At 41.3% G+C, this 24,728-nt stretch overlaps 3 protein-coding genes across 3 annotated transcripts; 2 read left to right on the forward strand and 1 right to left on the reverse strand.

The window, feature by feature from the left end:
- Nucleotides 1-1,875: 1,875 nt before the first annotated feature.
- On the reverse strand, nucleotides 1,876-23,150 carry LOC103480482 (E3 ubiquitin-protein ligase RNF152). The gene is made up of 3 exons (XM_008435439.2): nucleotides 22,171-23,150; nucleotides 5,198-5,455; nucleotides 1,876-2,624 (listed from the first exon to the last, which is right to left on the reverse strand). The coding sequence occupies exon 3, from the start codon at nucleotides 2,548-2,550 to the stop codon at nucleotides 1,876-1,878; it is 675 nt and encodes a 224-aa protein (XP_008433661.1). The 5' UTR covers nucleotides 2,551-2,624; nucleotides 5,198-5,455; nucleotides 22,171-23,150.
- LOC108167163 (E3 ubiquitin-protein ligase KEG) lies at nucleotides 9,917-11,098 on the forward strand. The gene is made up of 2 exons (XM_017310290.1): nucleotides 9,917-10,437; nucleotides 11,000-11,098. The coding sequence occupies exons 1-2, from the start codon at nucleotides 9,981-9,983 to the stop codon at nucleotides 11,056-11,058; spliced, it is 516 nt and encodes a 171-aa protein (XP_017165779.1). The 5' UTR covers nucleotides 9,917-9,980; the 3' UTR covers nucleotides 11,059-11,098.
- On the forward strand, nucleotides 11,511-15,225 carry LOC103480541 (uncharacterized). Its single transcript, XM_008435521.1, has 3 exons — nucleotides 11,511-11,710; nucleotides 11,843-11,904; nucleotides 12,687-15,225. Exons 1-3 carry the CDS (start codon nucleotides 11,511-11,513, stop codon nucleotides 15,161-15,163), a joined length of 2,739 nt encoding a protein of 912 aa, XP_008433743.1. The 3' UTR covers nucleotides 15,164-15,225.
- Nucleotides 23,151-24,728: the final 1,578 nt, after the last annotated feature.

Below are 24,728 nucleotides of genomic sequence, written 5' to 3' on the forward strand. Positions count from 1 at the left end.
ACAGTTTTCATTTTCATGAACATTGAGTTTTACTAAAGGAAAAAAACAATAAACAAACAAGAGCTCAGAAAACCCTCCAAACAACAAATTTCAGATTTCTTCTTTTTTTTAAATTCTCTCCTTAGTTTTATAGTCACTTAAAATTCCTCAGAAATTCTAATTCTGATTATTCCAAATATTAGCATTTCTAATAAATGTGTCTCTCTTAAACAAATAAAAAACACTCAAAGCACAAAATACGCGCACACACACACACACACACACACACACACACACACACACACACACACACACACACACACACACACACACACACACACACACACACTATACAGAAAAAGAAAAATGACATTACAGAATCAGTACTGCTGTTCATATTCACATTGTTCACCTCAGACTATTTTAAATGGGTCCCAGGCCAGATAAACATTGTAGTAGTAATAATAGTCATAATAATAATGGTGATGATAATGATAATTACAATAATAGCATAAATGAACCTTTTTTTTTTTTACTATAGTAAAATCAGTTTTTTTAAAACATATTCCTTCAGGATACTTTGCAGCATTTTGTGTAGTTGAGGCAGGAATCCTTGGCAGAGCAGTTCTGGTACAAATACATCTTTTGTTATAATATCATTAAGCATCACATGTCACTAAATAGGAAGCTTCACTTACTGGCCATTTTATTAGGTACACATCTCTAATTGATTCTTCACTAAGACTGCAAATCAGTTGATCACAACGGCATCTAGACCTAGTGAAGAAGATCTGCTGAAGTTTAGGTTGGGGAACGAAGAGGTTTAAAGTCACTTTGAACATGACTTTTTTTGTGCCTGCTACTGGGGTTTTGATGCACAACAGAGAATGGTTTGAAAGAGGGAAAATGTCCACTGAGAGGTAGTTGTGTGGACAGAAAGGACTTGATGTCAGAGGAGAAGGCAGAGTGGTTCCAGATGACAGAAGGACAACAGAACCTCAAATAGCCACTTGTGAACTTCTTTTAATTGCCCCTCATCCTCTCTGCATGGACACAGTGTACCCATCTTCTGATGGCTACTTTGTTCTCATCAGTAAAGCACTTTTGGGATGAACAGCAGACGCTGTTTATTGGGATGGACGCTGTTCATCCCAATAAAGTCTGCTGGATGTACAGCAGACTTTATATCATCACAGCAGCAGCTGTGGTGATATAAAGTCAATTTACACCAAAATCTCTGAGGAATAATTCCTGCACAGTGCATCGAATGAAGTGACCAACTATGCCAAAGAGCCAAAGAACAGATGTGTAGAATCTATTACAGCCATGTGACACTAGAGGGAGCTCTTCATCCGTGTAAGAAAAAAAGAAAAAGCAGCAATAGCACCAACCATCCACAATGAGGTCCATCCATCCATCCATCCATTTTCTTTCACCCTTGTCCCTCAGTGGGGTCGGGAGGGTTGCTGGTGCCCATCTCCAGCTGACGTTCCGGGCGAGAGGCGGGGTACACCCTGGACAGGTCGCCAGTCTGTCGCAGGGCAACTCAGAGACACACAGGACACACAACCATGCACACACACACTCACACCTAGGGGCAATTTGGAGAGGCCAATTAACCTGACAGTCATGTTTTTGGACTGTGGGAGGAAACCGGAGTACCCGGAGAAAACCCACGCATGCACAGGGAGAACATGCAAACTCCATGCAGAAAGACCCGGGCCGGGAATCGAACCCAGAACCTTCTTGCTGCAAGGCAACAGCTCTACCAACTGCGCCACTGTGCAGCCCTCTCCACAATGAGGTATTTAAGTAAATCTTCATCAGCCTAAACAGAAACCACTCACATACTGTCTTTATGTCAGGAGCATCTGCTACCAAAGCGACCCCACCCAATTAGAATTTTCTGTTGAACAAGTGCGGTCCAAACACCACGCCGACCACGCAGGTGATCACGAACAGCACCCAGAAGATGACGGCCAGCAGCTGCACGCACAGCAGGGTCCTCCGGCTCTGCTGTATGACCCCCTCCTCGCCCACCAGGTCTGTGGCCGCGCCGTACGGCCTGTCCGGGTGCATCTGCTGCACCTGCAGGCTGACGGTGGGCAGGATGATGAAGCGGCTGTCCCTGCCGCCTCCGCCGTCGCTGCTGGCGCCCTCCAGAGAGAGCACCACTCTCTGGGTGACCGTCGCCACGCGTGTGGAAACTGTCGCCGGCATCCGGAAGGCCGCCACGCGGGGCAGCCTGGACATGATTTGGGAGTTGCAAGGCAAAGCGAGGGCATTCCCAGTGCGCAGAGGGGTTAAATGGCGGCAGAGGGGACAGGGGATGGCTTGTGGGCCGCCGCGGGGGTCAGTGGGGTCGCAGGGGTTGAGCTGGATCCTCTGCAGGCACTCTGTGCAGAAGACATGGAGGCACTCCAACATCCGGGGGCTTTTATTGTACTGGTTGTACTCCTGGTAGCAAATGGGACACTCTAAATCTACGGCCTCCACGGGGCTGGTGCTGGGAAAGGGTGTTGTACTAACTGGTTCCTCCAGCTGGGATCCTGGAACCACATCCTCTGGCATGCCTGGAGGACGGATGAACACAGCTGAACTCTGGGGAAATATTTGGATGGATCTTTTCCAAAAACTGGGAAAATCTGTAATGAGAAAAGGAGTTAGAAGTGTTCCAGGAAATTATAGCTTCTAGCCAGCATCTGTTCCACCTGAATGACTTCTTTGTTTATACAACTTAAATCAACAGATTTGCATCATGAGTCACAGCATTCCCCTTCTTAGCCCCTCCACATGCTGTGTGTGTGTGTGTGTATGCATGACTGCACAGGATGGGGGAAAATAAAAGAAAAGGCAGCGTTGTGAACAAAAATTAGTAAATCACTGAAATCCTTTCCCCAAACGTTGACCTGTGTTGGAGCACGTTCACTGACTTTTGGTTTAGTCATCCGCAGGAGTCGTTCACTGACTCATTGAACATGAGAAATCTTGCGGGGAAGTACAAACAGTCTGAGAAGAGCTGGTGAAGGGGATTTGTGCGCTGTGTGGTTTATAATTACTGGAAATGGGGAAGTTCAGTTTTCAAGTGGATCTGAGAACAACAGAGAGAACCTGGTGGTTTATGCTTCTTTGATTTTGGTGCAAAAAAATCACTTTTGTCATCTTCAAAAGTGATCTTGATCACCAGTCCTCTGGGATTCATGAAAGGCCTTTCAACATTTTTCCTTTGGATTCGGTCAGCAGCTGTCCTGACCATGGCAGAATATGGATATGCTCAAAAACAATGAAGAAACAGTACTAGAAAAAGAAAACAAAATAAAAAGTGCCAGGCTTGGCATGAACGCTGTGTGAAAGTTAATAAACAAGGTGGAGGAAGCAGAAAAGATTTGACTTCATACTTCTTTCACTCTGTTAAATTTTGAACTATTTATTCTTTCAATAATAATAATATTTGTTCTAAAATACTACTTTCCTTCTGTTAAGCATTCATATTTCATTGGTTTTTAAAAGAAATTGTACAAACCAAGTCTTTGTCTCATTCCGCTAAGGCTCAGTTAAAAATGATCTCCTAGCTTGTCTTTTATGTGTTGACCCAGTCCAGATTCATCCATTAATTTTGGACCATGTGTGCACAAATAATGTGGACATCAGCGTAAACTCACAATGTTACATTATGTGACGTTATGATAAAATCTTAATGTACTAGCAAATATATCAAATATTAGCATCTGAAAATTACATGGTTGCTATTTTTGCTATTTTTGCTATTTTCCCCCTTCAGTTATACGTTACTGAAAACAATTCAGAATGACAGAACTCAGATTAATACTAAATCCTGTCCAAACCCACCAGATTCACCACCACAGTTCTGACAGCACACCTCCAACATCAGAGTAAAAAAAAAAAAAAAGAAAAACTTGCTGTTTTATGCTAGCAGCAGATCATTACTCTTTAGCTTTTGGGGATGTTGGCATCTTTTAACTATATTTTCTTCCACAGAACACCACCACTGACAATGAAATTATTGTTTTTGGATGAGATCACTTCATCTTTTTAACCGGTGTCATGTCTAACATGCAAATTAGCTTACAGTAAAAACTGCCCTTGCAAACTTGCACTGACCGAAAGGAAACACGACAAGAGAGCCGGCTGTCAGACGAAATAATAGAAGGGTTCGCATATGTTCTTCATTATCAACAACTAAACGGGGAAAAGTGAGTCCAAGGGGTCTAAACATGAGCAGTCACAGACTGTGAGGCATGATTCAGTGTTTGGTGTATGTCAAATGAGCCAGTAAGCCAATGGGGTGACTGTCCAAGGCAAACAGGAACATTTTCAGTCACTGGTTATATAAGGCCACAGATCTGGAAAACAAGGATTTATTTTTTCTGTCACCAAGTAATTTGATAAGAAAAACTGCTAAACTTAAATAGTTTTGCTGTTGCAGGAGGGATTCGAATTTTAGAGGATTTACCGACCTCCAGATTCTATGGACCTGTTCCCATCGCAGATTTATATTTGTTTAATTTTTTAACAAGCCAGTCTGTCTTAACCTTTATTTGGGAAATAATAACTACTGCAACTTTGTTGCCATACTCAGTAGATTCGGTTCATTCACAGACATCCTAAATCTGACTTTCTTTCATAAGTAAAAACCGAACGGGCACAATCACTGTCAAAAATGACTTCGTAACATATAGTAAATTTGGACTCTTAATTAATTCAAACACCTTGTAAGCAGTCAGAAACAAGCTCTATGTCTTTATGCGTATTTGTTAACGCATAGTGATAAGGTAAAGTTGCATCAATCCTTTGAATTTCTGTAGAAATAAGCACAACATTACATTGTTTGTAGATTTGTTTAACTTAGAGCGACACATCTGCGCCTGCTGTTTGTTGTTTGCTTCCCATTTTCACATGGGAACAACTAAAACCCTGTGTGGTGCAGAGGGTGGTTGTGGGAGTTGGGATTGTTGCTTTGGAGATTGGGTCTCCTCTGCATCACCCCATGGCAACCTGAAAGTCTTTCCTCTCACATTTCAGAGACACATCTGTGCAATCAGAGCAAAAATAAGCTACATCACATGACCTAATGTGTTAATTTCTTGAAGAAGAAGTCGCTAACTGTGAGCTCAAAATGACATAAAGTGGTTGGATTATAAAAAAAAAAAAGAAATGGCATCACCTCTTCCATGAAGCAGATAAAACGGAAACTCACCTGCAGCAGAGCCTTTCAATCAGAGCTCTCTTTAGTTCCTCCTCCCAGGATCGGTACTTTCCCTGTCACACGCATCCATAAACGTTGTCATGCTGAGACAGATCACCTCTCGCCTCTGAGCCTTCGAGCCAAAGCTTTGATATTCCAAAGCTACGAGCCTGAGCCCGTGTTTTGGTTCCGCCGCACCTGGTTTCTCTCCTCTTCTCCGTCTGGTCCCTCATGAGGTGTCTCCTTGGTTGTCTTGGCAGTAATTAAACCCTTGGTGATGACAAGGTAACCGGGACACAAAGGACAGAAAATGACAGATCCCAGTCTCTTTATCATGACTTAAAGTGCTCGACTCGCACATTATGTTGTTACGGTTCATCACAGTCAGTGCTTTGTGGTTTACAAGTGCGAAGCAGGGAGTCATTACTGATATCTCCGCTTTATTGTGCGCTCCTGTTGATGTTGAGACAATCCTGTTTAATAGTGCAAATAGGACGGTTTACTCTAATAGGATGGTTTACGACCTAATAATCATTTTAAATGGCTTGCATCAGCAGATATTTACTCACCCCAAGGAAGTGAACTTATCCAGGAAATGTGGCAGGATTTAAAGTTCCCTGAAGCGAGGAATAATTATACACACATTATTAAAGAAGGAAGTACGGGAATCTCTGTTAGACTTCAAAACATCTGACTCACAAAGTTAGGGGGCTAAACAGTCTTGATCAGGCCGACAAATAGGATCCGAATCTGCTTTGAGGATGCAGGTTCTGTGATAAATAAGACTGAAACCTTGGAAAAACAGAGGGAGGAATCAACACTCTCGAGATCTTCCTACCCGTAAAAGGAAGCTACCAACTGATATTTTCTTACGCTCAACAAACATCCAGTCAACTTACATCTGGGTTTTCATTAGGAAATGCATTTATAAATAGGCAACTGAAGAAAAGAGGGTCAGCTTGGAGTTTCACGCGAAAAGATGACTCAACGTTTCACGTGGATATGAAATGAAAGTTTCACGATCAAAAGTCAACAGGGCTGAGTATGAGTGCTAAGGTACGTCAAGAGTAAGCAGTAAAGTGTAAACTGGTTAATTATTGACATCTGCAAAAGATAGGACAGCATGTTCAGGAAAGCTCTGCTGTACGCTTTCTCTGCTTGGTTTCTAGAGAAACCACAACTGGCAACATAATCAAAAACTTATTCTTTGATTGTTTAAAATAGCTCTTCCCGTGGCGATAGTTTTACCAGTTTATTTAAGCTGCTAAGAGGTGAGTCAATTTGTTAAATGGAGAACCAAATCTGGCCTGCCGTAGCTTTTTATGTTTCCCTCTAGACTCCAAATCACATCAATAAGTCCCTCCAGTTTTTCGCAAATCCACAAAGTTCACACAAAATCAACAGATCCCCAACACTTTTTCTGATTTCACTGACATTTTTAATCAAAATTGGCCTAAAACATTGGATTTGAGCAACTGCTGCCTCAGCCTTCCTTGATGTCAAGTTATAGTCTGTGACCAATACAATGATTAATAAACAGTCACATTTAACATCACACATTGGCGCAAATATCGTAAAAAAAAATTCCTTACAAGTCATTTTAAATTAGCACCACAAAAATCTGTGATTTTTACTGCAAAGAACCACAAAAAACAACAACCACAAAGTCCTGCATGGACTGATCATTGTGAAAAGATGCTCAATGTGATTTCATTTTAGATACTTATTGAATGCGACAACAGCTGTTCGTTGATAAGTTAAGAATTTCATTGGCTTTATCGATACGTTCTGCCACAACCGGCCCTTCAAAAACATTCAGATTTTCGATACGGCCCACAATGAAAGTGAGTCTGACACCCCTGTGCCCTGACTCCTGCCCCATGACCACCACAGTAATCCCCAAAGCCCTGCAAGGATTTGTGGGTATAGACAAGTGATGGATGGAAAGACACTCAGCTGTTTCATAATCTACAACAAAGCCTCATTTTGAAGGGTATCAGTGGACTTCCACTGTAGTTAAAGTGGGGTTTGAACAAGACAAAACAACAACAAAAACCCAATAATGAGCAATGGACTTGCTCGTTTGATTTCCGCTTGATTTGCAAAGACTCGTTGGGAATTATATTGACTTGAGCGGAACTTGGAAAAGCGGTTATTTTCCTACCGCAGTGGTTGTTCATTGGAAGGAAGTTAATTTGAAGGCGGCTCTGCGGGCCTGGGGGAAAAATAGACAACAGGTCGGTCAGCTTTCAAATATCAAAACATGCACACAAAAAAAAAAAATTGTTTGATCCTCAGATAACGTACGAAGCAGCCTAAAATAAAGAACAACGTGTGAGAACTCGCTTTGTGTTGTTGTTTATTTACCCTTGAGATCCCAGGGATGAAGGTGTTCCAGGTGTTTCATAACAATTTCAGACGATCCCATGGCGATCAGCACTATTTGCATTCGGAAACCTTTCTAAACAGTTGCTAATCTTGATTCATAGGAGCTGCACCCAGAGGCAAGACGGGGCAATTCTCGCCAAATGCATCTAAAAAAAAAGCCCAGAACTACACCTAAAACAAGCCTCTACAAGCTCAACAAGACGATAAGAGAGCACATGGAAAAACCGGAACAGGTTATAGTTCAAAAAGGTTTTTTTTTTTCTGAAACCACCTAGAAAACATGTTTTGGTCCTTAATCAAAGATCCTTATTAGGTGAAAACGAACAACATATAAGGACAGCAACCCTATGCCTGCTGTCAGGCACGGCAGTGGAGGTATAATGATTTGGATTGTTTTGAAGCCACAGAACATTGAACTGACTATGTACTAGCCTATCTGAAGGTGTATTACCTCTGCAGTACAACTTTGTTTTAGTTAAATAGTATTAAACATAGTACCTTGCATCATATTTAATATTTAAAAGACCAGATTACTTTTAATTTACTTTTTTTTTGCCATGGACTTTAAGTACTACTTTGGAAGACATGGCTAATCTGTCATATTAGCTAAACACATATTACATGTGTTTTACAGTGACTCATAAGAAGCCAAGTCTTTTGCTGCTTGGTCGGCGTTATTACAGAATGATAGATGGAGAAAAATAGGTGGAAAAGGTTTTTATCAAAGAGCAAAGAGTGTAAAATTGTTGTTTTAGCTGAACGTTAAGCTGATATCAGAGCACCTAAGACAGTCAGAGAACTCAGATCTGAAATTCGTTTTGAAGAAATTGGAAAAGCTGGCGAAAAACACACTGTTCAGTTTGGCTATAAGGGAAACAGAGCAGTGGAGGACGCCCCTCTTTAACATGGCGTTTGAGCTTCTAGAGGCAGAAAATCACCTTATTTCTTTATTAATAAATTGTATTTAGATTTTTAATTATATTATTGACTCAAATTTTTCACAGATCAGATTCAAATTTTGAATTATTACTTAGTATGCAATCGCTGAAGACGTGGATGAATGTTTTTCTATTGTTTTTGTTTTATTCTCTGGAGTTCAGCAGGGTCATGATCTTGTCCGTCTTGTTTTATTTGAACAATTATCAAAGTCACCAACGTCACCACATCATGAAATCTGCTGACGGTGAGTAAAGTTTGTCAGAAGGTGTGAATCATTGTTTGTTTTTTAACAATTAGTTTGCAAAAACTGAAATATTGCTGAATTTAGTAGGAACTCATACGTCATCCAGCCGTTCAGCAGGAAACAGCTCAGTAACTGTGTGAAAAAAAGTCGCGCTGCGCTTTTATCATAGGTTTTGCAGTTTTAATATTGACATAACCTTTAATGTTTTATTTTTGCATTACTTATATGTTCTTTTTTATTCAACCTGCTGAGAAAGACACTTATTGTTAAACAAAAAAGTTGTAACACTGCTGGACTTCCAACTCTTCCCAAAAGTTTGGGGTTTGTTTCTTTTTTCTTTTCTTTTTTTTTTTTTTTTGTAATATCCTCCCTTTTTTTTACCGTCTCTCAGCTTGCATCCGACATGACCAAATAGAGTTTACGGTAAGTTCAGCTCTGAAAGAAAGAGCAGGAAGGCATAAAAAAAAAGGCTCTAAACAAAAGATCTGAAAAACACTGTTAGATCTGCACACTAAGACATTCACACAGGAACACACACACAAACACACACTGACACAGTGCTTTCAGTTTGTGATTTTTGGCCCAGATCCCAGCGGATATCACCATGAAAGGAGTTCATGCACATGCTGGAAACACTGGTAGGATGGACGACGGCTGGAGGTTTGCCTGACGTATGTCTGGAGAGAAAAAAACTCCCTCCACGGGGTCAGGAGAGGGACAGACATGTAGGGCAAATCTTGAGATATTACTATAATAGGAAAGCCAACTTGACTTTGATTATTTTTAGTTTTTCAGTCTTCATTTGTTTGTGGTCAAGCTTTGTCTACTGAAATATTTTCAACAAAAAAAAATCAGAACTGAGTAAAAAATGTTCTACACTGATATTTTAGAACCGCTAACATAAAGTGTTTATTTAGATGCCTTCTCACCTTTCTTTTTAACACTATTTAGACAAAGCAGTGTCATCCGTTCAGTTGTTTCTGTGAAACTGTACTCGATGGATTGTGTTTGGTAATGATCTATGAATAGAACACGGTCAGTTTAACGTCCCACTGGGTGTGTGGGGATCCGTCACGTCACGCAGTCACATTAGGTTTCGTTGCGTCATGCAACTTTACACTCTTTCGGTCTGGTCCCTCCCGTTCCGGGGAAGAACTATAAAAAGGGAGCGAAGGCTCCGACACCGGCTCATACACAACAACAGAGAGGAAAAAATCATCGAACATGATCTCAGAGATTGAGTGCGGAGTTTGTTACCGGACCTACAACGCGGCTCGCCGCTGTCCACGGGAGCTCCACTGTAGGCACACCTTCTGCGAGAGCTGCCTCCGGGCTTTGAGCCGCCCGCTGCTGCCGGGGGCGGACCGGTCAATAGATTGCCCGCTATGCCGACACAGCACCCCCCTGACCGCAGAGGGGAACATCAGGACCGAGCTGAGGGTGGATGAGTCCGCCCTGGAGCGGCTGATGACCGCGGGGGTTCTAGACCTGGAGGAGGACCCGGACGACGAGGAGGAGGAGGAGGAGGGAGACGAAGCTCCAGAGTGTGAGGGGGAAGTCCCAGAGACTGAAGCCGAGGATAGTGACTCCTCTGCGGGGCTCAGAGGTGGGAGGCTCCGGCGGTCCTGGACCAAAGTTTGGAGGAAGATAAGCGGCAAAAGCTCTCGACAGAGACCAAATGGTAAACAGACGATCATTTATTGGTAGTTCATAATATTGTAAATTATTATTATTATTATTATTATTATTATTATTATTATTATTATTATTATTATTATTATTATTATTATAACATAGCTCATCTATTTGTTAATATTTCAATTGGGTGCTTTAATAAATGATAAATTTTGACTAACTCCAAATTAATTAGTCCAAAGGAGTTTTTTTTAGCTCTAGTGTTTTTTTTTAAAGAGTCATAACCTAAAACTTGCTTGTGTTATTTAAAAAAATAAGTTAAATATAAAATATGATGTTAGCAAAAATAACATTTTAAAACCGCCTCAGTAGACTGTTACTGAACCATTGACTTTAATCAAATTATTATTGAACTTGCCACTTTGTTTCAACCAGTCTGGGTTATTAAAATTTTTAGTGAAGATCAATGAAGTTACAGCGTGATGTAAACATTCATAGGACAATATTCTTTGGCCTTAAATGCCCAGTTTTTCTAACCTAGAAGAGCTACTTTGGTCTTCTGAAGCTTCATTCCTGACCTCATCTTTTGTCTTTTGTCTGTTTTACAGATTGTATGACCAGTGATGATCTGAGGAACATGGCCATGATGTCCTGCTACATGCTCTGAGCTGCTCACACACCCATGACGTGATATTTATTGTTGCACTGGATGAAGATAATGAAATCTTGCTGGCAAGACACATGGACACATAATTATTTGAATGCTTTTATTCTCATGGTCCACTTCTAATATTTCACTGTCAAAAAAAAATGTTACTTTAATGAGCCTCAAGTGGATTTATTTAATATTTATGATTTTTTAAAATGTATGAGCTATATATTTTTTACAGTATTGTATTTATAAAGACTAATAAATTGCTTATTGTTTTAAATAATTGTTGCTTGTTTTTTGTGAGTGCATGTTACATTTGGAAAACTTTGCGTGAATCAACAAGTTATAAAAAGTAATAAAACAAATACATTAAAACTTAAGAGTTCATTAAAAACAAATATAAAGAAGAAAATATGATGAACAATAAAGAAATTCTTTTGCCAAAATGTGACGGAAGCAGATATAATATGCTAATGCGGGCTAAGCAGGTTACCTGCCGCCAGGTGAACGGCATTGCCTCCAATCAGCAGCAGCACAGCTTCTCAACGCCACAGCAGAGACGCATGAAAACACGACTGCCACTATTTTTACTCCTTTCTTTCGAGTATATCATACAAACCTGGCGGAAACTGTCAGTCATGTCTGGCAGCTGTGTTCTCTTCTCACGGTAAATGGCTGGTTTTAATGTTTCTTCAAGTTACATTCACAGGAAAAAAAAAAAGACTGGTAATCCTGAATGACAACAAAGCAGTTCTTGAGAAAGACGAGGAAGCCTCAAGCTGTGTTTTTCTCTCTGCAGACTCTTTGTGGGGATGTGTGCAGCTGTCGTACTCATTGTAATGTGTTCACACGCTGACGGAGGTGAGCATGAGCTCTGCTTCTAACGTAGCAATGCTAAAGTGTAGCTTCAGAGGTGTTCTGGTGTGTGGAAAATTAAACTGGTTTCTAAGTTTTTGTTAGAAATTTACATAATTTTCCTTTTTAAACTGAATTTTTTTTTTTCAAATGGGTTTTAAACTTTTAAAACAAACCTAATATCAAGGCCCTTTGCAAGATATGCAGGTCTGATTCATTCTGTTGAGTTCAAATTCGGTTCCTCTCGGTTCAATCATAAAGTCAAATTCAAATCTAGTTTTGTACAGTCCAGTTCCATCTAATCTAAAATATTTGACCACCCATCATGCTTAAAGTAGTCTTACTTGATCTAAAAAAGCTGGGTTACAGAAACAGACCTCACTTTTCAACAAAATATTTAACAAGGTTGGGAATATTCCTGAAATGTGAGGCAGCCTACATTATCTATCCTAAACCAGGTTGTTTAGGATCATTGTCCTGTTTTTGTTTTTACCAACCTGTTCATGATTTCAGCTGCAGAAGTGATAGTCAATATTAGCGGGGATGAATTTATGTATTTTAAGCCATTTTTAATAAGAGAAAAATCATCAAAAACAAAGTTGTACCTTTTTATATTGAAATTGAATTTTATTAACTGGATGGAAAAATGGGTCACATTAATTACTAAAAGGCCAAAAGGGATGAGTCATTCTGACGAATGTATGTGAACGTCTGACCAAAACTTTATCACCAGTTTAATCATTCAACATTTAATAAATGCATACATTTGTTGTATTCCTTTTTTTCAGCCAGTCCAGCAGTACCTATAATCCAAAAGAGAGTGAAGTACAGCGTCCTGAAAGAACTCGGTCCTGAGCAACAGGTTCCCTCCTTAGCTGGTCGGCTGGGCGAAGAACGACGAGTCCAAACACCAGCAGACGCCCCGTTGATCAGCAACCATCAGTCCCATCCAGTCCACTTTACTCAAGGTAGCTTTAGTCACAGTCAGAACAGCCTGGATAAGGCGCGGCCTCGAGTGAAAATAACCAGACTACTGAGAGGAGGAATGATGAGGCCAACAAGCAGCATTTTCACCTCCCGTTCCCTGTACAAAGGACCATTAAGCGAAGGAGGAATCCCAATAACTCCCTTATCAAAGGTAGATGAAGACAGGTCTGCAAGAAAGTTGAATTCTGTTTTTCCATCCCAGACAGGTAGACTTCAGAGTGCTCAACTTCTAACCCAAAGAGGGCTTGGCAGTGACTTTTTGGAAACAAATCAACTGCTGATGGTCAGAGTCCAGAGCGGTGCCAGTAGGATGCAACCAAAAAACGTTCTTGACTTTACAAATCAGGCTTGGGGTGGTGCTCAGTCTCTCAGCAACAGTTTAAGCGTTATTAAACGAAACCCAAGCCAAGAAAGGCCAACATCCATCTCAAAATTCCCACAGAACCAAAACTATGTAAACAGTAGAGAAATGCTAGAACACGATAACATCCAGTCGTATCTCGTTAAAGACTCTCCAGCTCAGACTTACACCATGACAAATGTTGAACAAAAAGCTTTTAGAGGACAGAGAAATACTGCTGACTGGGCCCGGAAGCATAGCCTATCTGGGACGCAAGAGAAAAGTAGATTTATTTCTAATTTCAACCATTTTCCCAGAACGGACCCAAACAAGAAGGAATCTGAAGCCCAAATTGGTTTTGGTAGACCGCGGGTCATTTTCTATCCCATTCCACACAAGGCTGCAGCCTCTACACCAGGTTTTCTGCATCCCGTTTCTCTGCATCCTGTTTCAGAGCACAAGAATCAGCAAAATTTTGTCTCTGCAGTTCATTCTCATTCTCAGGATGGCAGAAAGGCATTTGGTGTACTGGATCGAGTCAACGTGACTTCAAGAGAGCCGAGACAGGAGTACACAACAAGGCGGTTTGTTAAAAGATTTCATCGCCTCAATGGGCTCACCAACCCTGAGAGGAAACCTGCAAAGGAGATGTCTGGTCCCTCCTCTGCAGACAGAACACAATCTACTCTGGATAAAGGAGTAGACATTGGGTTTAAATTTTCAAATGCTTATCCTTCTTTATCACAAAAGTACAGCTTTGGCCAGAGAAGAGCTGCTGTTACAGCTACCACCACACCAGCTAAACTGGGCATGGTAAAAACGAGTCCACCTTCTCCTGTAACCCAAGTCAGCAGTACAACCACTGTTCAACCCTTCACAGCAACGCCCAAAAGTCAGCAGCCTGAAACCGGGGCAAGCATGAACAGAAATGAGAACAAATTCAGGCTCTACAAGGGAAGGTTTGGTCTAGAAGGATATGACAGTCAACCACTTGAGGGAGCCAAAGCTTTACCTCGGAGCGCAGATTCACCCGACAAACCCAAACCAAGTTTCAAAGGGTTTGAACTCGGGAGCTCTGAGGTCTCCAGACCCAAACCCATCAGGATTTACAGGTTGTACAGTCAAAGAGACGACAGGGAGCCAGGTAGCAGTGGTGACTTTAAAATGCCTCCAAAGATTGCAAGAGCAGATGGCTCAATCTCAAGATTTACATCCAACAAGACCCAGATTCTTCAGAGCTTTCTGCCCAGTAAAAATCAAACTGTAGGCACTCGCAGCAGAACCAGCTGGATCTCTCCAATGGTCTCTTCGTCTCATCTGAGCTCACTAGAGCAGTCCACAGATGAACTGGAACCGAAAGCGGCTGACGGAAGCAAACCTGCCGCAGAGGAGGTGCCTGAGTTCAAGACCCTCACCAGCCGCACAGTGAGGGGCAAACGGGTGAAGCTGACCCAAACTGGCAGCAGAAGGCTCCTCGGACCCATCGCCATCAATTCAACGGGCAACTCGGTCATACGCAGGCTGCCCAGGGTGAAAGCCGTCACGTACGAGGATGTCCTGGGAAATGCTTCGTTCAGCAGTGTGATGTCTCCGGGTCATCATCAGGGTCGTTTCCCAAACGTGACGACTGCGCAGGGAGAAGGCTGGAGCTCAAAATCGGATGACGTCAAGAACATGAGCGGAAGTCCCAAAGCAAATGTCACCAACGAGGAGACGGAGCGTGTTTACAGGAAGGAAGAAGCGGACAAGGAAGTAGGAACGTCAGATTTGTTTTTCGAGAGTGAAGGAAGTGGAAGTTTGGATCTGTCCGATGTTTTATCAACCACCTCAGAGAACGAGCCAGCAGGAAATGACCTGCTGGAGCTCGACTACCTCCGAAAATCCACTGGCAACGTCTCCTTCAAATCAGTCGGTAAATCACATCTGGAGCAGCGATAGACATGTGCTGAAGTGTTCCCTTCTTGAAGTAACTCTAATGAATAAACATTTTTGGAAAACTACTTTGTTGCTTTTGTTCTTTGTGCTGATAACAAAAAGGGAATCCACTCTTTGATTTAAGTTTGGAAAAGGTGGTGCAGATCAGAAAGACAAACTTGTTTTTGTACATTTAAAAATGTTAAGTTGCTTCCTGAATTTAACTGAATATGAGGTTCCTACTGGGCAGTTGCTGAATAGACAAATGTCTTCCAGTTGGCAACATGTTATTTAACCCAACTGATGTAATGAGTAGCTTCTTATTGCTTTAACGACCATATTAAGACACATCCTGAGGTCATGGAAAAGATGCCTAAGAACTATCAGATTGTGGGTATTCATCAAGCAGTGATCGCAAAAACTACTGAAACCGAGTTGAGAGCTTTTCAACGCGTCATTAAAAACTGGAAGGATGGTGGGGAACCGCACTCTAAATAAGAAATGTGGTCAGAAACCCCGCCCTGAATGGCCTTCATTAGTGTTCACTTAAATTTGTGGTGACATTAAGTAGAAAACCACCAATCAGTGAGGTTAACAGGAGAAAAATGGTTACATTTTTACAGGAGCATAAAGGTTACGTGTAATCTGATGAGTCCTTCTCTGGAAGAGAAGCAGATGAAATGAAGCCATCATGCCTGGTGTCTACACGCAGGGTCAGCACCGTGATCTTGGGTTGTTGCAGTTAATCAGGACCAGGTTCAGTACCATCATAAAGTCAGCTGGAGTTTAACCCGTTCAAATCATCGGGGATTTGAACGGGTTAGATTCACTGTCGGTGCGATGACATTGGATGAAAGGTTCAACGTCAACAAGCCAAAGAGAACTCATTTTATTCATGTTGAAAAACGCGTCCACTTTTATAATTTGCACTTTCAATTACTTTACCGTCGACGCCAGCAGCTCAACTGCGCTTGGAACTTTTTTACAATTTCATATCTTAAGTGGACAGCTGCATAGAGCAGGTAACATACTGCAACTGCTCCACAGAAAGACTCAAATTTCTGCTACTTTGTTCTTTTAAAATGTGGAGATGTACTCATACCTGCAGTTGGTATGAATAAACAAAAGCACACTGGAGCTAAATACAAGATAGATTGGAGATAAAAGGGTTGTGTGACTTTATCAAGAAAATGTAAGAAACTGGGGCAGGACTCTTCTTGCTTCCTTTGCAACGTCTTTTTTATTTTATATTCTTTTAGAAATAGTTTTAATTCCCGGATGTGTCTTTTTAATTCACTTTTACTTACTATGTTTCTTTCTTTTTGAGATTTTAACTGTTAATACAGGGGGGGAAAGCTACAACAGCTAGACAGCATTTTACTTTTTATTTGCTGATCATGATCATTTGTATGCTGTAAAAAAAAAAAAATCCACAGAAAATCAAAAATTTCATTAATAGAACAAAGAAATGTGTTTTCCTTTAAGCAATATCTTGCCACAGTATTTTGATAGTAACCTTTATGATTGTCACTGTAAGCTGCTCTATGCAGCTGTCCATAAGTTAAAAGGTCTATTTCTGTTCAGGAAGTTCAGAGCTACTAGTATTAATACCTTTGAGTATTTTTCCCCCTTGTCTTCCTTTTTAGGCACGTTTAAATGTACTATAAGTCACAGACGATTGTCACAGCTGCCTTGTTGGAATGGGTGACTTAAATTACAAGTCTTAGCAGCAAATGAAGGTACATTCTCCTGACTCATGCTACGTGGTGTCCTTGTTGTATCCAGAGCGGTGAAACCCATTCAGACCCCATAATCAGATTACTGGAATGCTGGAAATGATTTTAAATCACCATGTGCTGTAAATCACTTCTCGTAAAACAGCGCTTTGTTGTGTTTTAAACACCACCCTCCGGCATTGACCTCAGATTTCCTCCTCCGCTGGAGGAAAATCAAAACTCCTGTAATGAGGGGAAAACTGCGGCTCCATCGAGGCCGCCTGAGTTTGACCTCTGCTTTTCTTCCAGGATTTGCATGTAATTATTCAAGTGGAATGAGGCAAGGTCATTCTAGAGTTTTTTTTTTTCTTTTTATGAGGTGATTATATTCCCCTTCCACAGGTCCTCGTTCCCATGCTGACGGCTGCAAAATTCAGTGGCCTGACAGATTTTATAGCAAACACCGCTGCTCTGTAACTTTAAACAATTAAATTAACAAAAATAATAATTACAAGGACAAATGCAGCAACGCATTCATAGCTAAACACAGTATTGCTAAACTTAAAAAAAAAAAAAAGTGACAATACAGAAGATCCTATTTACACTTGTGTTCTCAAATCTGAGGACTTTCATGTGGAACTTATGTTCAAATTATTCACGAAAAATTCACCTATTCACAGATTTTTTTAAATGTAGAGCATGTCTAATATTTTCTAAATAAAAAAGGCACATCACAGAAACGCTGTACCAGGAGAAAAGCACAAAAAAAGGAGTTAAATGGCAGAAGTAGCTCCATTTGCTATTAGAGGAAATGCGATGCAATTAAACACAAGCGTTGAGCCTTCAAAGAAGAGAGAAAAACTGACCAGTCATTCCTTCAGAAACCTATATTATCACAACTACACAATGATTTTTCTTTTAATTAGAATAAGTTATACAAATTAGCTGAATACATCATAAACTTGTTTTTAAATACAAAAAAATAAAATAAAAAAGTAATTATCTGGATGACTTACTAATTTAAGATAGAAATCACAAGATCGACTCAATTTTCTAACTTTTTGTGTCTTTGGCAGCAGGTTAGAGTTCATTTCAGATTTACGACAAATAAAAAAAATCTAAATGCTCCACTAGATGGCGCAGCTCTTTAATTTTTTCCCCTCTTCATTTTGCACATGGCAGTTCTCGTGATCTGCTGTCCTGGTGCGTTTGCACAGAACTTGTCAGTTGAATGGAAAATATCTGCATACAAGTTTAGCATTAGCTAAACTTGTATGCAGATATATAAGTTTAGCTAAAACTTGTATATGATTTTATTGATTTTATTTCCGAACTGAAATAAAATCAACCTGTCAAGTGTTAAGTTGATCACATAAAGTTTATTATCACAGCCTGACCTCTCACCTTTTCCTCATTCCTACATTAAAAAAAAAAAAGCAGCTTTGCTCTTGTCCTGAACCACAAAGGGAAGAGGCCCCCCAAAAAGCAAGGATTAACCCGCCACCCACCCCTCAAAATGCAGTCATCCCCATTTGGTCACACGTTCCAGTGGGAAGCACCTCTTTCCCATAGGTTGGAGAGGCTCACGGTGTTATGTTGTGGGGAGGTTTCTGTGTCTGGGCATGTCGAAGCGTTAGCTCCTTTAAGTTCCTCTCTTTGTGTAGCTGGATGTTTTTCCCTGCCAGGTTCTCACAGCTTCTAGCTGCGTATATGTTATCACCTGTAATGTTCTCAGCCTGACTTGGACTCAGATTGATCACAGACGCTGTGGAGTTGCGAAACCAGCAGCACAACCCCCCCCACAACCCCCCTTCAACCCCTTCCCTCCCTGGTTCTCCTGCTGTGAGGGGAATTCTGCCTCCCATGTGTCTGTGGTTTTCAGCGAGCTTTCAAGGAAAAGTAAAACACAGAGGTCTCCCGGACTCCCCCCGACCTCCTTTGACATACTCCCACTACTCCCTCCCCCTCCTTCTACTTCCTCTTCTCATTTTGCCCCCCTCTCCTCCCCTCCTCTCCCCTCCCCTCCCACACACACACACTCCATGTGGTACGTTTTTATGGCTTTGACCTCCCTTCCTCTTCGGAGCAGCCACCCGGCTTCGGAGTGACAGAGCTAATTTTGCACGTCGTGTAACACAGGCACTTCCATAACGGTGGCAAAGAGTCTGGTGAGGACTGAGAGTGAGTGTTGGGTGGGTGGTTGGGATGTGGACGGGGAGGGAGGCAGGGGCACGAAGAGAAAGGCTTTTTGTTTGGCTAAGTACACTATGTGAAAGAGGGGGCGGTGAGGAAAACGGGAGCTGGAAATACATTAGAGGACGTTTGCGTTGGCTGCGGTATTTGCGGCTCGGATGGCTACTCCGCACGGCCCCGTCGGATCCGCATGTGCGTTGACTCCACGGCGGTGTCGTTAGCCCTAATCCCTGCAGAAATGGGACGAAATCAGATTATCAGAGGTCACCGCTGGCATTTGAGTTGAAATGAGGGGAAGGAAGCAATTTTTTAAGCGAGGGAACAGGGCTGACCTTAACATTCCCACATCAGCTGTGGGAACAAAAGCTGCATCCATGTCCTACATCCACGGTGCTTCCTGTGGCCCGAGCCGAGGAGGAAGTCATAAAGGCAGGAAGACTTCCTGTATTGTTTCCAACATCCAGAGGTACAGGCAGTACTCGGACGGAGAAATCCCTGGTCCTCGTGATGTGAAACCATAAAAATGCGCAACACTTTTATGGTTTCTCATCCACACGAGCCAGCCGAGATGTCTGTCTGACAGCAGTTTTATGCCACCGGTTCTTTTTTTTTTTTCTTCTTTTTACAGCACTCAGCAGACCCGTTAATGCACCAAAGTGGCTTTAAAACAAAAACCGCTCATCTGGACACATTTAATGAACGTTTTTCACATCGCACTATCTTATAGAGGGAAGGCACAGGATGTCCAAAATCATATCTCTTATAACAATGAAGGACACTTAAGGGTCTTATATTTTTCTTTCTCTAAAACATGTGGGCAATTAAGTGTTGATTCCTCTATAAATCATAATGTACGTGTTTTTTAAAGTGTCCTGAAGAAATCCTGATCCTGCCTCATTTGTATTTGAGTTAATGACATCACAGCTGATTACCTGTCATGGTGGAAAAGCAACTTGTCAGATTTTAAAGTTGATCTGGAATCATTTGAGTCTGTTTGAGCCACAGCTTAACCCCACTGACCAGCAAGTCTTGTTGGTAGTGGACAGTGTGTTTACTTTTTTGTTTCATCTCTTTTTCTTTTTATGTCAGAGTAAATGTAAATGGGACCAAATCCAAAATACAGGTCTGGAAAAATAAGAGCCCACAGTACTGAACCCCATTGAAAACCTCCTGGTTATTCTACCAAATATTGATTCCTGAACTCTTCCTGAGTTAAAACATTAGTATTGTTGTTTCTAAATGAATATCAACTTGTTTTCTTTGCATTAATTGAGGTCTGAAAGTGCTGCATCTTTTATTATTTGACAGTTTCTCATTTTCTGCAAATAAAAAAATTTTGCTTTGAATTTCAGACATGTCTCAGTAGTTTATAAAATAACAATCTTCATTTTACTCAAACATAAGCCTATAAAAAGTAAAATCAGAAACTGATCATTTTACGTGGTCTCTTAATTTTTTCCAGAGCTGTATATGTACATTTTTAATTGGTGACCTTAAACATTTCAACAGAGCAAATCAGTTGCAATAGTCAGTATTACAATCTGTCCAGTGGGGAGAAATTCTCCTCTGCTTTAACTATATCAACACAACTAATCGTATATATGTTCAAACAACAGTCTGGATCTGAAGTTGAGCTCTTTAAAGATTTTCCCGTCTCCACTGGCTTAAGAAGTGACAACTCTGGGAACCTGAATACCATGTGAAAGTGATCAAAGGCACCAGAGGGACGTTACATGCGCTCTGCTGTATAAATCACATGGTTGCGTATAGAAGCGGTAACAGCAGATGTGAAAAGTATGTACATGCTGTCACAATGCCTAAGTGCCAAGGTTTTGTGACATTCTGACAGAAACTCAGTGAAGATAAAAACTGTAATTACCTGCTTACACAAGTCCGTGCGCTCTTACAGGAATACTTTTAAATCAAACGTCATACGGTCTTTTGTTCACACCTGCCATCGCTTATAGGATTAACATGTAGGTTTGGCTGTTCAAGTAGGATTTTTTTCTGACATTTGCATTTTTTTTTTTTTTTTTAGCTAAAGCCAAAGTTAACAGAAATTACAAAGGACTTATCTCTGTGTTTATGTCCCTCAGGAGGACGGTATATAACATGAAGAAAAACAACCTGCAGGTTTCTCCAAAAGTGATGAAAAGAAGCACTAAAGAAGAGACAGGAATTCATCCTCCAGATGTTTGGACTAAAGGGGAAAGATTACAAGACAGAAGCTGCTTCAGACCAGGATAAAACCTCATAAAACTTTGTTAATGTCAAATTCTTCACACATAATCAACACTGTGCATTACCAAAATGTATCAGTGGCAGCGTCATGCTGTGGGTTTATCTCGGATCGGAACTGGGTTGTTTTTTGTTTTTCCCCTTCTTTGTGAAATTCTGAACTGTGTCTGCCAGAAAACTGAAAATAAGTAGGGAATGCATTCAATTCAATAAATAGCTTTACAAGAAGAAATGTTACAACTGGAAACGACCAAACCAAACTGAACACCTCTTTGCTCTCCTGAAGAGGGCTGTGGATAACTTGATAGATGTGACAATCTTGCAAGGTGGAACCTGCAACTATCGTCAAATCAAGATGCTGCATGTTCATAAACTACCAAAGACTGAAATGCTGAAACAAAACGTGTCCACAATTATGCAACCAGATTATTACTGTTCTGCGACAGACTGGCGACCTGTGCAGGGTGAACCCCGCCTCTCGCCCGGAACGTTAGCTGGAGATGGGCACCAGCAACCCTCCCGACCCCACTTAGGGACAAGGGTGTAAGGAAATGGATGGATGGATTATTACTGTTGACCGTTTACATTTCCTCCTATAACACATTTGTTTTTCAGTCGAATCRTGAAAGATGCCTCGTTAAGGACGCAAAAATTATCTTATGGATCCTCTAATATTTGGCTTTTGGCAAGAGAATGAACCTGTTTTGAGGATAGCTTTCGAATCGTCTTTTCTTAGTTGCGTAAATCTTTGCACAGAGCTCCAAAAAAAAGAAAAAAGCAGAAGAAAAGCATCCCATCTGGATGAGGAGATGATAGGGCAGTGGGTCCATCTGTTGGCCTGAGGCCAGCTCACCCTCTCTGTCAATGAACTCCACGTCCTCTTACCTTGGCTCCCGTCCAGCGTCCCTCCTCTGCTTCCTTTTGCTCCTCTTTCTTGGACGGAGATGTTGTCACCTCAGCTGAGGCGAGCCTGTCACCACGACAACCAAATGGCATCTGTGCCCGTTCCTCTGCCAATCTGCATTTCTTTTCTTTTTCTTCTTATACAGTGCAGTGCGAAAGCATTCACTCATTTGGATCGTTCTCATTTTGTCTCACAATGCAACCTCGTACTTAGGATTTTCTGTGGAACGAGACAAAGTGGTGCATTACAGCAAAATGGAAGAATAATCTAATTACTTTTCAAAGCCATTTTACCAAACAAAATTTTTTGAGTAGCACGTATGTCCATCAGAAGAATCTGACATCCATAAATAATTATTCATTTCATATTAGACAAAGTCCAGATCTAAATCCAAATATGGACCTTTAAAGCTGCTGCTTACAAGCACTTTTTGTCCAATCTGGCTGACCTTGAGCTGTGGATGGCCAAAACAAAACTATCTAAAATGACCTGCAACTGTAATTGCATGGAAAAAGTGCTGCAAAGTGCGAAATCATAGGGGACTGATGCGCATCCGTCTTTTCAGCTTTTTATTTCCATGAGATGTTTAAAACCACTTTTCATTTTCCTTCCACTTCACAACTCTGCACAACTGTGCCGTGTTTCACTGAAGTCCTGCTAAAATACGTTTAAGTCTGCAGTTGAAGCATTATAAAAAGCTGCAGACGCTGAAGGAAGCAGCTGAATAATTTTGCTGCATTTGTCCTCAGATGACTTGGATATTAAAGTAGGTTGAAAGAAGACTGCTTTTATTCCCCCTCAATAAACTCACTTACACATTCTGCATACTTGGAAAAGTATCACGAGGAGCATTCCTGCTGATAAGGTTTAAATTCATTCACTAATTCTTGTGTGATCACATGATGTAAAAAAGAAAAGGGGGGGAGGAGAGAGGAAGTAACGTGCCAAAAAGGAGAAAACTAGATCTATTAAAAGTAGGGCTCGAAATCCCCCCCGGGGGACTCCGCCGTCTAACACGCTGGCTGAACAAAAGTTAAGGCAAGACAAGATCGTAAAACAGGAGATGAGAGGCTCCAGTCACCTTCAGGTGTGTGTGTGTGTGTGTGTGTGTGTCTGTTGTACAGGTGCTGAAAGCCTGCTTATCGTCCTCACAAAGCAGCAGTGAGGGGAAGCGGGAGCATCTGCAGGTGCAGGTGTGGGCTGCCTGTGTGTCCTCGTTTCTAATTATTCCTGCAGTGCGGTATACAATCACTCCCAGCTTAGGTTCAATTACCATCTGTGGGAGAGAGCGATACAAGATCCCGTGCAACTTTGAAAAAAAAAAAAGAAGAAGAAGAAAAAAAAAAGAGGCATCTTAAGTTAGCCGGTATCAAATAAGGCATGTGGAAGGTGTTAAATTCTCTTTTGGGGGCGAGTGATTAAAACCTGTGGCAACCTGCCAGGCTGGAGTGAAAACGATCTTATCTGCAGGAGTGGCTTGGTGTGACTAACAGAGTTCAAAAGACTCGTCAAAAGCAAATAAAACAATCAGGCCATTTTGTTTTCCACATTACAGCGGGACATCTGTGCTGTGGTGGTGGGATATAAGCGTCCCTCTGTGGCTGTGCCACTTCGTGCAGATGTTCACACTTCCCGTCGCATGAGGAGCTGTCTGCTCCTCATCCTCTCCCCTCCAGTCCGCTGTTGTTCTGTTAGTTTTTAACAGTAATTCACATTTATAGGCCTCAAATTAGCAGCCAGTCTGACCTGACAGCTGTATAATAATAAAAAAAGAAGTGTTTTCCTCCTTACACGTTACTTCAGTTTAGTTTCAGAATTTTATTTAAGACAATCTGAGTAACTACAGAAACTATCCAACCCAACCTGGTTACAAAAAGGCAGCTACTCCGCTGGTTAAGTAATGAAATTACAGCGATTTACCACAACTTTTAGGCAACTGAGTTCAATTTCACAGCCTTGACTCCTGAAATGAAGAAATCTTTAAAACAGAACCTGTGTGACAACATGAAGCAGGTTAAAAGTCCTCAAACAGCAACTTATGCCATGATCTGAAGTAGTTCCAGATGAACTGCTTGAGATTCATCAGTCTGAGTCTTAAAGCAGCAAAACAACCATTCATTATCATTTTTATGTACGAGCATCATTAGCATCTCGGTACATTAGCATCTCAGTCAAAAATTACAACCATATGGGCGCCCAGGACAGTTGGAGTTAATTCAATTAGCCCAGCACGTTACTGGCATGCAGAATCTGAGAACACTGCCATTGAAATATGATATCCTACTAAATTATGTATCCAACCAGTGAGTTGTAAATGCGATGTTGCCAACGTTGGTGCTGTGAGAGCTGTGATTTGATATACTGTGCAGCTCCAGTTGGTGTACTGGTCTTTTTTAAAAGAAATACTATACATTTTACACATTTCTGAAGATGAATGTCCACAGGTAGAGGGACACACTTCTACCAGAACGCTCTTCTTTCGTCTCACAAGTCGAAATAATGTTTTAGTTTTGGTTGTTTTTTTTTTATTTTGGGATAA

The sequence above is a fragment of the Poecilia reticulata genome, linkage group LG18 (assembly GCF_000633615.1).
Source record: "Poecilia reticulata strain Guanapo linkage group LG18, Guppy_female_1.0+MT, whole genome shotgun sequence".
In the NCBI taxonomy this organism is placed as follows: Eukaryota; Metazoa; Chordata; class Actinopteri; order Cyprinodontiformes; family Poeciliidae; genus Poecilia; species Poecilia reticulata.